Raw genomic sequence first — 17,369 nt, 5'->3', positions numbered from 1 at the left:
AAAAGACATATTATAAAAGAATGAATAGATAAATCTATAAATGAATAAAAAAAATAAATAAAAATATAAATTAATAAATGAAAGCGTAAATGCATAAATATAGAAACAAAAATATAAATTAAAAAATAAATGGAGATAAAAATATAAATTAAAGAAATGTAAATTAATAAATAAATAAAAATTAATTAATAAAGACGTATATAAATAAATATATAAATAAATAAAAAGGTAAGTGAATAAACAAATAAGTGATAATATAAATTAATAAATAAATCGATAAATAAAAGTATAAATAATTAATGAAATAAGTAAACGAAGCAATAAATAAATATTAATTAAAAATTAAAATAAATAATTAATGTATGTATAATATATTTAAAATAATATCAAATGTTAATTTAAAATAAAAATAAATGATTAAAAATTATTTTCTATATTAATAAAATTTAGTTATTGTATTATAACTTCGATCTATACGTTAAGAGAGATCGTAGAATAATGAGCTCTCCGTCGCGACCTCCTTTGTATTATAGAAAGTCGCGACAGTCGAAATTCGGCGGAAACATACGAACTACACCGATTAAATTAAAATCAATTTATTGAATATAATAATCAGCAATTTATCAATTTTTAAATTTTTATTATTAATTTACATAACTAACAATCCTTAACAATAATATATGTAATAATTAATATATATTTTTAGAAATTATAGCTAGATTTACTATTTTATAATATTAATTTTCGACTTTTAACGGTATTAAAATTCTAATTAAAATTCTAATTGATATTTTACATGGAGTATAGTTACAAAATAAACATAGACGAATTTATAGTAGTCAATAATTTATCAATTTCAAGTTTTTATAATGTTATTTTTAATAATATATTGCAATAATAAATATATTAATTGAAATATTTTTACAAATTAAAAATATATTATAATTCAGTATTAGTTTTTTATTTGTAACTATACTAAGATATTTTAAATACCATTTTTTAAAAAATAATTATGAAATAACAACAAATTAAATTAATATCAATTAATAATTATGTGTAATTAATGAAATAAAAATTCATGGTTAAAAAGAATTAAAAGATATGTATTTACTTTAATATATTTATAAAAATATTTTATAACAATTTATATATTTTTTTATTAATATTCTTCAATTTATATATTTTATAAGTTGATAATAATTTTTATTTAAAATAATTTTATCAAGTTGTTTTAAAAACGAAAAGAAATGAATGATTGTTTAAAATTTAAATTTTTATATAAATAATAATTAATTTAATAAAACATTGAAATTTTTTCGATTTAATAAAATAACTATATCGAAATAATTTACTTTTGATTAAAAATTTTAATTTTAATTGAATAAAACAATGTATACTTGTATTCTTTCATTTTAAAATCAAAAATAACGAATGGTATAGAAACAAAACACGAAGTTAACATTTTTTTTTTAATTTGATTAAAAATAAAATCGAAATCTATAAATTATTTTTTATAAAATTTTTTAAAATGATATTAGCAAAAACAGAAATATTTAAAAACAGAAATATAAATTTAAACAGAAATATAAAGAAGTTATGAATTGCTGAAAAAAATTAGATATTAAAATTCACGGTAAACAAATTTAATTGACAGTCGTAATTGAATTTCTATTTAAGTTCCACTTATCATATTCAAAAATTCACTTAATCCATTAGTAAAAAGTTAAAATGTGCAACTCATTGATCGTAGAACGTATAATCGAATGATGAACAATAAAAATATTTTGATAATTGTTGCTTCATATCCGTATTTCATTCGTATTCATGATCATTGTTTAAATTCTTTACTTTTTATTCTGAATTCATTTTCTTATCAATATTCACTAAATTATAATAAATAAATAAATAATAAATTATTAAAATTTGCTTTAGATTTTGAAAAATTGTAAATTATATTATATTAAAAAAATAATAATTCAATAGTAATAGTCAATGTGAATAAAGATTTAAAAATTAAAAATTAAAATAAACTAAAAATTTAAAATTAAAAACTAAAGTAATAATTAAAAGAATAATTGAATGAAAATATAAATTAATAAATAAATAAGTGAATAAATAATTACATAAATAAATTAATCAATCAATATATGAACAAACAAATGGAAACATAAATTAATAAATAAATCATTAAATAAATAAATTAGTAAATTGTTAAATAAAGAAACAAATATTTAAATAAATAAATTAATTAATATAAATAATTAAACGAGTAATGAATTAATAAATAAATTTATAAATAATTAATGAAATAAATCAAAAAGTAAATGCTAAATAAATGAATATATAAGAGAATAAATAAAAATGATATTTTTTAATAAAATAAATTTTAATTAAAAAATAAAATGAATAAATAATATATTTATATAATAATATTAAATATTGATATTAAATATATAATATGAATAAATGATTTGAAATTATTTTCTATTTTATTAAAATTTTGACAATGTTCTATTTCCGATTTTTCAGAAATGTTCATTACGGAATGATCTTTTTCGCAATCTTAATATCTATATGTATAAAAGATTTCTATAATTGTCACGAACTTTGGCAAAAATGTACGTTCTTTATCGATTGTATTAAAAATGATTTTTCGAATACAGATATTAATTATTTAGAAATTTTTTAATGTTTTTATCATTAATTTAAGTATCTAACAATTTATTACAATATAATTATTCATAATTAATCGATATAATAATTGATATATTTTTATATATTAAAATTTATATTTTCATTAATATTAATTTTTTATATATAAATATACATTAAAATATTTTAAATGCTATTTAGAGGAAAAATAATTATAATATAATCATAAGTTATAAAATGACCGATAATTGATTAATTATGAATAATTATGATTCGAAATAAAAATTCCATTTTGTATTAAATTAAAAATAAAAAAATAGCAGTATATAATAAAAGTTGAACGATTTTTCATATTATTTTAATTATTTTAATACAGTATTCAAAATATTCTAAAATAATTTATAAATTCTTTAATGTTTTATTATAAACTTTTAAATTTTTCTATTTATATATTTTACAACAAATTATAAATTTTTTTAATTCTATGACATTATCTATTTTCTGTTATTTTAATATAAAATTCTCGATTAATTTTCTTCAAATTTTTATCTAAATAATTTAAATTGATAAAATATTTTTTTATCTTTGACTAATATTTTTTTCCACTTTAAGTTAACAAAATTATAAAATATTATCATATTTTATTTATGATTGTATATTAAAGTTTGATTTATTTTCCAACAGTTGCTAACATTATAATTTCATTGTACACTTTATCGGTAAAGTTGGAAATGACACTAAAATGATAAAGAGTCTCTGAAATATTGGAATTCTTATATCTCGTTTGTACTCTTACCAACAGTTACATAGAATCTGAAATATCTAATCTAGAAATATAGTATATCAAATATCTAAAGTCTTATCAATTAACGGAATATTACTAAAAAAACATAAATTATTAGTAAAAATTATTGTTAAATTTTTTTTTATTAAGTATCATTTAATATTTGTTTTACAATTTTTTTTTACTCGTAATAATAAAGGTGATAAACTCTCATTTGTAGTTTATTGTAATGTTATACGAAGATCATAATAGTTTTATCTTTACTACATAAGAAAGATACGTTGCATAAGACATTGAAAATGAAGAGGTATTCCATAACGTTGCAATTTTATTACACTTTGTAATCATTCGGCTGAAAATAGTTTAATTGTATGCTCTAATCAATTTATTTCTTTGAGTCTTTTCTGTCGAGTACAATGATTATGCGAGAGAAAGATAACACTCGTAACGTAACACGAGATAGTGTACAATCTTCTTGTAACTGACGCAGTTAATATTATTTGAATTCACCAAACACATATCACTTTCCTATAGTATAGTCGCAAAAATTATGTTTCATAAACTTTATATAAATGTTACCATTTCGGAATTTTGTCTACATATTTTTCCTGATGGTCCATTTGTTTGTAACTACGTCCCTGATTTCCGTATGGTCTTTAATTTTACTCCCCTTTCTCATAGCTGTTACAAGCCATATTAGCTTTCATTAAATTTTAGGTTTTGAAACACTTTACTACATGTGTACTTTTACAGTGATCTTTCTATAATTCTTCCTTAACCGTTGAATAGCATATTTTTTAATCTAACTCTATTATTCTTATGTCTAAACATATGAATATTATGTGTGTTAGATAATATTACTGATAAATTCTTGTTCCTTTCTTCTTTTTTTTTACTACTATGTTCATAAGGTCATAAATCATAAAAAATTCAACATAAAAAAATATATAATTTTATTCAAGATGAACAGCCTCATTTCTCAACTAGCCTTATCAATTCCAACTATTATCATATCCACACTGATACGTAATTATCCAACTAACACATTATCGGGATCTCGATGTCTCGAAATTTTATTCTTTATAATTACAATTACATGTATAACTGATATATATTAAAGAGTATATCCCGTTATTGATCTCAAATCTGCTATTACTTGATCTCAAATCTACTCACTTGTAATTTTTTATCAATTAATATCAAGTTTTTGCAACAAGATCGGTTATTTTCCAAGGAAAAATGTTTCGGAACGAAGCGACATCTGCTCCAAAATCGATATGACGATCGGAGCGCCGATGTTACTCGAACGATATTATCACGAATGATGTTAGAGATTCTTATCGGCCGCTGAAAGATTGCCGAAGAATACGTAATCAGCAATCGAATCACGTTTTTGACAATGACAGTTACAGGCCACGTGGTACGATGATTGGATTTTACGTCCCTGAAAGCCTAGTTGCCGGCAGGTTTCCAGTTGCTCTTCTCCTTGTCCATCAACAACTATCGTTATATGTCGTCGTCGGCGTTTCGCTCTCTCTCTCTCGAAAGAGAGAGGGTATGGTCGGGATTTTCATGGCCATCCGCACGTTTTTCAGTGACCTATCGTTATCGTTTCATGACTCATGCGAAACAAGATCGCGTGAAAGCCGATTCTTTTTTACCGCGATCGCGAATCACGAATTTTCGTTTCTCGGATTCTCTGAAAATTTATACACGTTGTATAAATTTGTATACAAGAAGAAGTAGGGAAGACGAAGACAGCAGGCAAAATATCGGTCGCGCAACAGAGCGAAGAGACACAGAGCGATGGAAAACAAGAACAGAAGATCCGTGAACAAGAGAAAGAAAGTACTTAGTGGGAGGGAGAAGAGGGAGGGAGAAAAATAGAGAGAAAGAAGGGACGAGTTGGGATTTGCGAGAGGAGAAGAGATAGACGGAAATGTTGGCAGATAAACGGGGAGGAAAATGAACAAAGAGGGAAAGAAAGAGGAAGATGGAGATAGAATATACAAAGAGGTATAGAAGAAGAAGGATGGAGCGAGAGAGGCGAGCAAAGTGGGGATTGCCACGCCGTTTCGGTCGTCGCCACCGGCGCGCCTCTTCGTTCTACGATCGATTTTCCACGATTTTTCACTCCAGTGTGCGGTGCCTTCTCGAGAAGAGGAGTATCGGAGTACGTGGTGAACGAGACACGACAAAGTCGGCTCTCGTCTCGACTCGTGAAGAAGACGCGATAAGCGAGAACAGGCGAAGGAAACGCGTTACAAACACGACACTACACATGCACATACGTATAACCAATAGTCGCGCCTTCTCGCGTGCGACTGTGTAACGTGTTCTCCACATCCCCTTCTCTTGCTCATTCTCCCTCTCTGTCGCCACCTTTCTTCCTCTCACGCACATTTCCTAGCGCACGTGTATACCGGCTTGCTCGAAGTGGTGTGTAGCGTGCTTGTAGTGCGCGCGCGCGTACACTCATGCATTCTCCCTCTTGCTCCATCCCCTTTGTACGTACACGTTTTACACACAGCGCGCCAGTGTTTCGAACCTGTGTTTGTCAAGCGTGAGTTTCTCTCCCTCTCTGTGCCTATCTGTCTGTTTTCTTCCCGGCTGGGAGCAAGTTGGAGTAGCGAGTGTAGAGAGCCGGAGTCACGATTTACCGTACGCGCGAGAACGTTGTATGTTGGTAATCGTGAGAGATAGTTGTGTGCGTGCCAGCGTTCGTGTTCCTCGCTGGAGAGCAGTGCGTTTTGTCACTCTCGCAGGATCGCAACAGTGCTCCCTACTGCTCGTCCCGAGACATCGAAGGGACAGTTTCGATCAGGTCTTTTCGTGGTTAGTCGCGATTAGATCCATCGTTTTGTGATATACATGAATTCTTTGTGTAGTTGAATTTGAAATGGCGTTTGATTCACCGCGCAAACGACGCCTATCCAGTGCCAGTGACGCCTAGTGTGAGAAAGTTTGCAGTGATTCGCACACGACATACCGTACAGTAACAGTTACATTTTTCTTTTAGCTAAACGAGGGATACACGAAATGCAGAGAATCGCATGGTAATGATCGGTACGATTCGGGTACGAGTTCGACATGGGCGGAATCGTGGCTCGAGGTTGAAAGGGTCGATATGGCGTAAAGGGTTCTTCGTAAAGTGCCAAAACGATGATAGATCAGTAGGTTTAATTAATCGAGGGATCGTTTTCTCCGAATTTTTCTCAATTTTTTCATGTAATTTTCTTAGATAATCGTAATTATCTATCGCGCAATGCCATGACGATTCGTAGCACGTTGCTCTTCTAAAGTATCTCGATATAAACGTGTACAAAAATATTATTCTTTCGTTTCCATCCGATTGTTGTTGTATCGTATTATACGATACCATAATTGTATTAATAAAAAGTAGCTTTCCGTCTACATAGCATCGCACGAAATACATGTCAATGTCATCCGCTTTGATAATTTATTCTCTCTATATATCCGCGAATGTATATAGCATATCTTAATCGATCTTCGCTGGTGTGTAATTATACGTAACCTCATCGATGCTTTTCTCTCGAGGATATTGGAAAAAGGATCGTCGATGCGGTGTCAGGTATGAAGTATCAGCAGTAAAGTAAGAGTGGCATCGACGACAAAAGGCAACACCCTTCGCCCTCGAATCTGTCTGTCTGTTTGAAGAGAGACGTTTCGTACGAAAAGAAATCGATTCGTCTTCAACCGTGGTCGATCCGTGGTGTGATCCCACGCGACACGATGCCATCGGTGCGTGCGACCTATGCAAATACATCGTTGCATAATAGCAGTCGCTTCGTGGCCTGAGTTTGAATGTTTCCCGATGACTCGTCGCGGAATTGGATATTTCTCGTCGCAAAGGATATTGAAATCGGAAGCAGCGAGCGTTTCTCTCAACATCTTTCTTGCGAAACGGAAATAGGCAGGAAATCGTCGATAGGATCGTCGTTGTAAAAAGAATATAAGGTTTACTTTTTTGAATAATCTTCCAATCCATCAGAAATAATATATAGAGATTATTTTCACGAATGAGTAAATATCGATAAACGTATAAGTGATATTTACACTTGCAATTTTATATAAATCACTGTTCAAAAGTACAGGATGATTGACTCGTGAACGTAAGTTACATTAAAAAGTGGAAAAATATTTTATATAAGAGCGGTGTACACTTACAATTTGAACAGAAGGATCAAACGGTGGACACGATACAACTTTTTATTAAATTTAATATCCCGAGTTTACCCTTGAACCGATGCCCACACGTTACGATACACCCTATGTAGGTGCATTCGTCGAGGCGTCGCACGCCAGTGAGTCATCCTTTATTGCGGAACTGCTTGAATTTTCATCCAAGATCGGCGGAAACGTTTTTCCACGTTTATATATTCTCGCCGTCCAAGTTGGTCGAAACTTTCTGTTGTTTCTTTCCGTCTAACTTTCCACACAACTAGGATGAACATAGGACGTTGAGTTTCTCCGTGACGTATAAATGTCAAGGCTCGTGGTTCTCGTGCACGCGTGCAGCGCCGCTGCGGCCGGCTCTCGGTTAACTTGCGGTTGATATTGCAATCGTTGAGTCATAATTGTGAGTCGTCCATTTGCTGGTAACGTCTCCTAAATCGAACGTAAACAATTCCTCTTTGTCCCCAAGCTCGTCGTTATTCCAAGCACCGGCAGAATTCTTTTACGATCGAACCTCGTTTCCATCTTTTCGCACGAAACTTTCTGCATCGCCGACTCTCAATCGCGCTGCACAAGATAGAATTACATCGATAGATAGAAAAAAAAAGAAAAAATAAAAAAAAACTGATCGTGCGTTTCCACGATGATCGTGGATAGTGGATAATTCTTTTCGACAACCCTTTTTTATGGAAACGCGAGACGACGAAACGTTGCTGGATCCTCGATCCACGTCGCGGAGGCGTTCGACCGCGTGTCCCCTCGATCTTGACGTACTAAAAATATAAGGGGAAGCCGCTTTAAAACGTTGCAGAGGGGCCGTGTAATTATTGCTTCGCGACCAGCGAATAGCGAAGCTGATGCGCTCGTTGCTGCCGCCGGTCGTCTCCGCTGTTGCTACCGGCGCTGTCGCTGCCTCTCGGTGTGTAGCTCGACGAGAAACAATCGAGGTCATAATTCCGACTAATTGAGGCACTCGACGGCGCAATTAGGACAACGCGCGAGCCGGGAACCGGCGATGATCAAATTTATTTTTTTCACCGCCTCTCTTTTCATCTCGCCATTCCCACATGTATTTATCGCGGTCGAGCAACAAAGGTAAAAAAAAAAAGAGGGAGGAGGGAGGGGGGGGGGAGAGAGAGAGAAAGACAAGTCCAACGGGAGACAAACCAAATTGGGCTAGCCAGTTCGATCTCGAGCCACGTTGATATTCCGGTCACGTTGCACGGACGTGTACGTGGCGCGCGGAGGTTTATCGGGTCGCCAGGATGCAGCGCGAACGCAATCACTGCTTCGTTAGCTTCGATCCTTACTGTCCGATACGCCTCGACAATTTCCTATTGCCTCCAGGCGAGCGAGGGACACGCCGGCCGATCGATGATCGCTTTTCCACTAAGCCCCCTTCCTCTAACGGATTGAGGAAAACATTTGGAAAATGATCATCGTGTGCCAGTAGCAACCATCCCCATTCGGGTCGAACGTATCCGAACGAGAGACGAACTTTCGCTTCGTTGGAACAATCTCGTGCCATGAGACGACGCAAACTGACGTGAACCATTCCCCCGTGGAGCACGGGCCCCACGTTTTAAACGTGGCGCTGCACGAAGAAGCGAAAAACAGCGATGAACATTCGCGGTTGCCCGATTCGTACGGCGGACCATCCTGTCGCGTGTTCTTCCCGTGGTTGGTGTGCGTGCCCGTGGCGAGTGGTGTTCCGAGGGTGAAACGAGCGCGATGAGAACACCGCCAAGAGTAACGAGGATGGACGAATTCGTGAAATAGCCCGGTGGAGAGCGAGCGAGCCACGCCGTGCGCCACGCCACGCCACACCGCGCTTCACAGCTGCAGCTGCAAAACGAAAATGTCGTGGGCCAGGATAGCCAGTGCCGCTCAACTCGCGGCCGCAGTGGCTGTCATTCTACGGATACTGTTCGCATCCGCGGACCCGATCGCGTACACGGACGAGCAGACCTACGACCAGACCACCTACACGATGCCGATCTCCTCCACGGAGAACGACACCGATGTCTATCAAGGTAAATGGGATTATTCGATTCGATCATCGAATATTTTCCATCGTCTCGTTCCCGATGGGAAGAAAAAATTCCTACTCTTTCTCTTCGAGTTTTCTCGTAATAACTGACGATAAATTGACAATGAATGTAAATTCTTAGCGAGATTATTTCATTTTTTTTTTTTCTTTTTCCGATTTAAATGATTCGATTTTATGCAGAAGAAGCTCGACTTTTTCACCATCTCTGGAATAGAGCGGACTGTTTTCGCTAAGTAATTAACGTGAAAGCACAAGTATATCGTAAAAAGAGTTGTAGACGCAAAGAGGCACAAAAGGCCTCAACGAAACCGTGACAAAGTAGTAATTTCTACCGGTAAAATCTTTAGGGAGTTTTACTATCAGCGACTCCATTACGTGTCATCTTTATATATATATATATATATTTGTACATTATACACATGCAAGGAAGTTGCTCTTTAAAACTCATTTCCTTATCCCCTTTCATCTCCAATTTCTTCCAATTACGCAGACATATTCCATTCTAAACGAATATCAAAATTTGCCTAAAAAAACGTCGCACAGGCTCATCGATAGTTACGTTACGCGTATAGAGAAAAGAATTTTTCCATCGCACGACGTTCGGTCGTGTGTTTGCGAGCACACGATCCATTTCCTTTTCCGTCTCGATTCCGGGGAACAAGGTGCACCGCGCCTTGTACTACATTTCTCTCGCGGAATCCACCCGGCGCAACCTAGCACAGGTCCACGTTATCTACCTCTCTATCCCACCTCTGCTCCCAACTCCTCTACGACTTTACTCCTGAAACGCAGCTCGCTTGCGTTACGTAAGCGGTTTTAACAGCGGATTCGCGGCCATGCACGCTGTCATAAAGGCGTGAAAACACCTCGTTGCGTTTCCTTTGGCCGCGATCAGGTTCCGAGGCGTGACCACGGAACTAGTTCTCGCCGCGCGAGGAAACGGCGCCACGCGAGAAATCGTCGTCACTCGATCCTTTACACGCTCCCTCCGCCAGGAAGCGAGTCGCGTTTCCGCTCGGTGGAACAACCGACCCGATCCCGTCTTCCTTCCTCCCCGAGGCGCTTTTTACGCGCCGTTTCGGTCCAGTTTCGCAACCGCCTTACACAGATCGTCATTCGCGTGGACGCGTGATCCGCGTTCAGAGAAATCCGGATTTCTCGTTCGCATCGTTGCAACAATCTCCTCGGTCCGATCTGACCTCGTGCCATCGAGCAGGTATAAAATTATAGAAACTCGACCGTGTCCAGCTCCCCGTGGAACGGCTCCTTTTTCTCTCTTTCTCTTTCTCTCTCTCTCTCTCTCTCTCTCTCTCTATCGTTTTCGGCCCGTTTCTTTCCAAGTCGGAGCACGTTAACCGTACGCGAGGCATTTTCAGCCGGTCTATTTTTACGCAGAAGGCACGAGGACATCAAGGTCGGCCACTCTAATTCGCATATTCGAAAAACTGTTTAGAGCTCGTGTTTGCGCTCGAGTTTCGTCCATCTCGAATCGATCATAACCTCTTAACTGCCTTTCGCCGCGCGACAGTCACCTTGCTCCCACGTGGACGTGGAGGTGAAGTTCGATCCTTTTTTAGCCGATGGCGCGAGTTCTAATATGTGTAATGCTCTTAAAGTGATTCTTTTGTTGTGAACGTGATGCAATTGTTTCCCGCTGATGTGTTTTCCTTACGAACGAATCGCATGATTTTTTTTCTTTTTTTTTTTACTCGACACGCCTTTGTTACATTCGATCTTATTCCGTTTCCAATTGATTTGAAACGAGTATGAAAATGCAATCTCGAATAAATCTCGCGAGTTTTCAATCCCTGTTTCCATACTTTCATACGTCCAGTTAAATATTAGATTAGATTAGAATTCTAAAGTTTCCTCGGAGTTGGAATTCAGGTTCGAGGAGTGCCATGAGTCACCCAACGTGAAACGCGTTAAGGCAGCGAGCGTTTTTGCCGGGACACCGGTTCGAGGACGAAATTGCAACGGTGCAGGGTTTGCTAGGAACGGAGACGGTAGAGTTTCAAGTTCATAAACACTTCTCGTCGAGGAAGAAACGAGAAAGCCAGGTAACGAGAAGCAGGTAGCCAAAGATCCTCGCTTTTCTTATCAACCTTTCCTTTCACTGAAACGTTCGTTACGTATTGCGAACCGACCCTAATAATACTACTTTCGCCCGTCTTACCTGTCTTACACCTGTCGGGAAACCACACGGAAACCGTCTCTGAGTCGGGCTGTTTCGGTGAAAATGAAGATGGAAAATCTATTGTTCCAGATACTTGATAAATTGTGAAAAATTCCAAGAAATTTTAAACGAAGGGATTGAAAAAGATTTTTGATTTTTGTACAATATACCCGCATATATATATAATTTCGTAACTCGACTTCATTTTTCCGTTTTGCCAGTTTTTTTTTTTTTTTATTTCTTGTCAAGATTATTTTGAAAGAATCGTTCAGTGAGTCGTTACCAAAGAACCAATTTCCAATCTTGTAAGTTACATAAGATTTTTCTTCTTGCCGAACATTTCCCGAACAGTAGTGATCCAGTCATTCAACTTCGAAAGAAATTCATCTCTAAATTGCAGCCAATTAAAGGGACTAAACAATATCCTCTTTCTCGTATTACTACGTATAACTTTAATTCTAACGAATTCACGAATCAACGAATTAATATTGGCTCGATTAAAGTAAGGATAATGTTCGGATCGGCCGGATTTTTCTTCTTCTCTCTCCTTTGGTTAATTTTCCTTAAGCCCGATTCGCTTCGAATCTCGCCTCGTTCGCGTTTTACAATTTTTTTAGAAGCCGCGTATATAATTCTTTATCGCGATTCGGACGCGAATTCTAAAGATTGTCGCGCACGTCCCCCCCCCCTCCCTCCCCGCGCGAACGCGACGTGAATGCGAATGGAAAGGGAGCCTGGTTCTCTTGCTCGAGCTTGGTTTTTTTCAGCGGCGAAGAAAAGCCGGGCTCGAGGGTGGAAGCTTGCGTGAAACGAGACGCGTCGCGAGACTCTTTTGCGACGAAACGTCACGGAAAAATCGTCGACTAAGTGGAAAAAGGCGCGAATCTGCAAGGGGATCGAGCGCGAAATGCGACAAGTCGCGTGGATACGCTCTTCTCCGATCCTTTTCAATCACGAATGATCGTGTCGAGAATATAAATGGCGCGTTCGTAATTCTTTATTTCCCTCGTTAGGTTGAATCGGGTGAATATGGAAATTTTGGAATCGCTCTGATTCCAAATCACCTCATAATCGCGCATCGTTCGTCCCTCGCATCCGGCCTTCAATTTCAATTCCCTCTCCCGTTTTTAAGATATTATCTTTATCGCTTTCGAGAAGGCAAATCCCCGTGTAATATTAGTCGATCCAATCATCCGTTCACAAATCGCTCGAATGTACACGTTCACGCGACTAACGTGCCGTTGATGCGTAGGAGTATTGCGTTACGGAGAAGCACCGAAGGGTATGGCTGTAATTACCGAACTCCGTTTCGTGCGCGTAGAATATCGATTCGCACGATGCATCGTTTCAACAAATAAAATATATGTACGGGGCGGCGAGCGGAAATTTCAACGAAGCGAACACACTTGTCCCGATTTTGCGAATCTCGCTATATCCGATCTCTGTTCGTTTCGAACAGAAGAGAGGAGAAGAAATGGTGATGGAAAACCGTTTGTACGCCGCGTTTCGCGTCCGCGCCGTTCGCATCATTCGTCATCGTTAAAACCTTGGCGTAATTCAATCGCGAAGCCGTGCAGACGAAGCGCATCGTTTCGTCCCTATCCCTTTTTCCCCCAAAAGCGAGCAGATGTTTCGCTCGTGGAAGGTGGATCGAAACGATGAAAGCGACGCGATAAAATTCGATCCGCTTCAATCGTTTCTCCGCCGACCAGTTATACGGTACTTAGGTTTTAGAGAGAGGATGAAAGCAAAGCCACCATCTTAGAAGTTGTGGCTTCTCTCTGTACGAAAAGTGAATGGTGTCTATAGAGTTACTCGTCACGGCGCGAGGGGGTCTGAGAAGACACTCGAGGCGAAATTAATTATTCAGACTTCGGCCGTGGCAACCTCGCTCTTGTCTTTGTGCGATGAAAATTGGAAAGCCACCTTGGAAGATGATAAGCGGCCGACGAGGAAGGAAGGAAGGAAGGAAGGAAAAACTGACACGGCGACGAGTGCATCGACCGAAAAATAGTTTACGGAGCGACGCTTCGCCTCGCCAGTACGACCAAATCCTTGTTTTCAACGATCGAAACTTTCTTCCACTTTTATTTCTCGCGGAAACACATCTCGACGAAATAACGAAGAATCTCGCATACGAGAGTCGAGCATTCGATATGTACGCCAACACATTGTTCAAGTTTTCTTTCGTTTTTCGTTTTCAGTGCCAACGAAACCGTTAAACCTATCGTCTCACGGCATCACCTCCACCACCATCGAGTTGTCCTGGGCCGAGCCCGACTACGCCAATGGGATCATTTCCGGTTATCGTATTTACTACATGCATTCCAATTACACCGACGTCCAAATGTACAGAACGGACGAGTACGACGGGCCAATTATCGAATTCGTTTTAAAGGAATTGGGTGAGTATTCGTTGGTCGAAAAATTGAACAGGTTAAATTTAAATTCTTTCGTTCCTCCTTTCTTCTCTGTACCGAGGGGCTAGGCCCAGGAATGAAACAAACAATCCTGATAACGTCCGTTTCGAGAATTGTCGTTCGGGTTAAAGGAATAGGAGACGTCAGTATGCGTAGCTCGACGATAAACCGGAACTCTTATCATTGCGCTGAGTTACGTGCTCGATGACTGCAGGTGAATGTATCGTTAGATAATACGTTGGTATCTGGGCTTGGTATCGTGCAATGAAGCACAAATTCGATCTTACTCGCGAGATAAAACTTACGTTCGTCGCAATATATTTTGCGAATCGATCGAAACTTAAACTCTCGTTTAGTCCTTTGCTCTCCATCACAATCGTTCGATAGTTCGCGAAATACGCGTAGAGAACGAACGGTAATGGATATTAAATATCAGATTCTATCCAAACGTTCAATCGAACGACGCCAAATGTCGAATTTAACTTCGATTCGTACGTTTATATTTAAATATCTGTTTTCTTCTGTTGCAAAAAAAAAAAAAAGAAAGAAAAAGAAAAGAAAGAAAGAAAGAAAAATGATGTTCCCTGTTTACTTGTAAAATTGTCCCGCTGTAAAAGTACTTGATTACAGACCACGATATCGAATCGACTAATCGATAATCCTCTTTCAGAACCGTACACCGAGTACGAGATATGGGTAAAAGCTTACACGTGGAAGAACGAGGGCGAGCCTTCGGAGCACATCATTCGTCGGACAGATATTTCAGGGCCGAGCGCTCCGTTGATCTTGAACGTCACTTGTCCTACCCACGACTCCGTCTACATCCAATGGGCCAGGCCGAACATCTTTTGGGGCTCGATCGACTACTTCTTCATCAATTATCGGATCGAGAATGACAATCGTTACGAAGAGATCGAAGTGATGACGGAGAAGAATCATCTCGAGAGCGCGGTGAGCTTTTAAATTCGGCGCGATTTTAAACTCACCAGGTGCTTCAACTGGTGGTGCGAAAAGTGGTCATCTCTTTCCACTTTCTTCGTTCCTTGCGGTTTCACCGTGAATTACCGCTGGTTCATTTCACGCGATGCTCTACGACTAGAAAAAAGATTCTCAATTTCTGAGAATTAGCGGGGCGGAACTATGTTTCTATACCAGGCGAATCGATTATTTCTTTAACCTTTCTTCGGATAAACGATTTCTCTCTCTCTCTCTCTCTCTCTCTCTCTCTCTCTCTCTCTCTCTCTCTCTCTCTCCTATGCGATTCCTCGATGGTATTTTAGATAAAATTGTTTCGAGCAAGAGGCGATTGTTCGAAACGGACACGAGTCGAGCTGTTGCGAAAACAACATCCTTGAACGATTAAAACGTTTGTCGGTTATCGACTGCAGACGTGGCGGAAATGCACAGAGGGACAGAGAAACTTGGTTATCTCGTTGAATTTCGAGTTGAAATTTTTAGCATGACTCTATATACGAAGCTCGCGTATAGAGTGAAGTAAGATTGCGGGTAAACAATCGGGAAGCAGGATTAAGTTCGATAAACGTTGTTTTATCCACAGATGATCATACCCAACCTGACGATGAACAGCGTATACGAGATCGTGGTACGCGGAGGCACGCGGAGCGCTATCGACAATCGGCTGATTATACGCGGAGAAGGCTCTGCTCCACAGAAGGTGCGCGGCATTCGCGATTGCAACAGAGCACCACCGTTATTGCCACATACCACCATATGGTTCAGCAGCGGAGTGATCGCCGGGATGATCTGCGCTTGTCTCGCGGTGATGCTGATGATCACCTCCTTCGTATTATGGAAGTGAGGATCAACCGTTTATTTCCTCTCTACATCTTTTATTTTGCACGATATCGTTCCTCCTCCTCCTCCTCCTCCTCTTCTTCTTTTTTCCTTTCTTCTTTTTTCTCCCCCTTTTTCTTTTCTCTCTCGAGTCTTTCGAATTCGAAGACGAAAAAAAGGGATGGCGAGAGAAGCGAGAATTTGTAAAATCGCGACACTCCTCGTTCCTTGCCGAGGCCCACAAGAAACAAGCGCGCGACACAAGCCGTGGCCACAGGCTTCGTGTTCACTCATTCAACTTTGCGAACGCTATATCTCTGCCCCATCGCACGATAATAGGCATTCGTTCGTCATCGTGCAATTACAAACGATCCACGATGCAGTCACGCAGTATTAAATGGCACGCAGTCGGTGCGCCGTGCGCGATTAGTTCGGTCGGCGAGCGTTCAGTGTACCGGCTGGTCTCGTGGTATTTAGACTGACCGCGCAATATCGTCGTTAATGGGACAGGGGAAACAATTACACGAACGGTGAACATTCGGTTTTCTCTCGTCGAGTAGGTGCTTCTCGGATTCGCGGTTCGCCTCTCTGTCCTCCCCTCCCAACCCTTTCTTTCCTTCGATCCTCGCAATCTTTCTCCTTCTCTATCGCCGGCTGACCTCTTATCGTTCGCGATAACGGCAAAGTAAGAACGACGAAGCGAGGCTTCTTTCAGTTCGTGCCGCGGCGTTTCGTCGAGCGGATCGTTACGTTTCCCCCGTTCGCGCGGCGTGTGTGCGTGTCTGTGTGTGTGCAGTGCCTATCGTCGAACGATCCGATAGTCGTGTGCCAAAACACGTGCCGTCGCGACCAATCTCTCTCGTATTTTTCGCTCCCCGATTCGTATTTCGATCGCCATTGTCCAAGATATATATTCAAGGACGTCGATTCGACCGTGATACCTGTACGCGCGATCGTACTCGCGGGGGAACGATTCGTAAAGAAGGAATATTTTCTGGGTCACGGACGGCCAGCCTCGGCCTGTGCTCTCTGCGTTCCTCGCTCTCCTAGTCTATTCGAGGAACGTTTACCTTACCATTCTTCTTGCTCTACCGATCTTGGAAATTTTCTCTCTGCGAAACTAGAATGGATAGTGAGAGAAGCTCGTCGACGGGATGAAGAAGTTCCTCGAACTGTGAGTTGCGAGAGTGGAAACGGGGAAAGATTCGTTTCTCTCTCTTGCGTAAATCTTTTTCTTCTTCTTCTTTTTTCCATTACGAAAAATCGTCGATGAACAAAGAATACGGAGATTTCTCG

The 17,369-nt window shown here is 38.8% G+C and overlaps 1 protein-coding gene across 1 annotated transcript in view; it reads left to right on the top strand.

The window, feature by feature from the left end:
• The window catches only part of LOC122719985 (tyrosine-protein phosphatase 99A-like), a 330,852-nt gene that overhangs the window by 300,936 nt on the left and 12,547 nt on the right, over window positions 1-17,369 (top strand). Inside the window, exons 7-9 of the mRNA XM_043946354.1 lie at window positions 14,064-14,264; window positions 14,950-15,230; window positions 15,838-16,094. Coding sequence (XP_043802289.1) covers window positions 14,064-14,264; window positions 14,950-15,230; window positions 15,838-16,094 — 739 coding nt within the window. The remainder of the gene's footprint in view (window positions 1-14,063; window positions 14,265-14,949; window positions 15,231-15,837; window positions 16,095-17,369) is intronic.

This window comes from Apis laboriosa, unplaced genomic scaffold, assembly GCF_014066325.1.
Source record: "Apis laboriosa isolate Shangri-la unplaced genomic scaffold, ASM1406632v1 scaffold11_cov152, whole genome shotgun sequence".
Lineage (NCBI taxonomy): Eukaryota > Metazoa > Arthropoda > Insecta > Hymenoptera > Apidae > Apis > Apis laboriosa.
The sequence above is the reverse complement of the archived record's forward strand: the minus strand, read 5'-3'. Positions and strand labels throughout refer to the sequence as shown.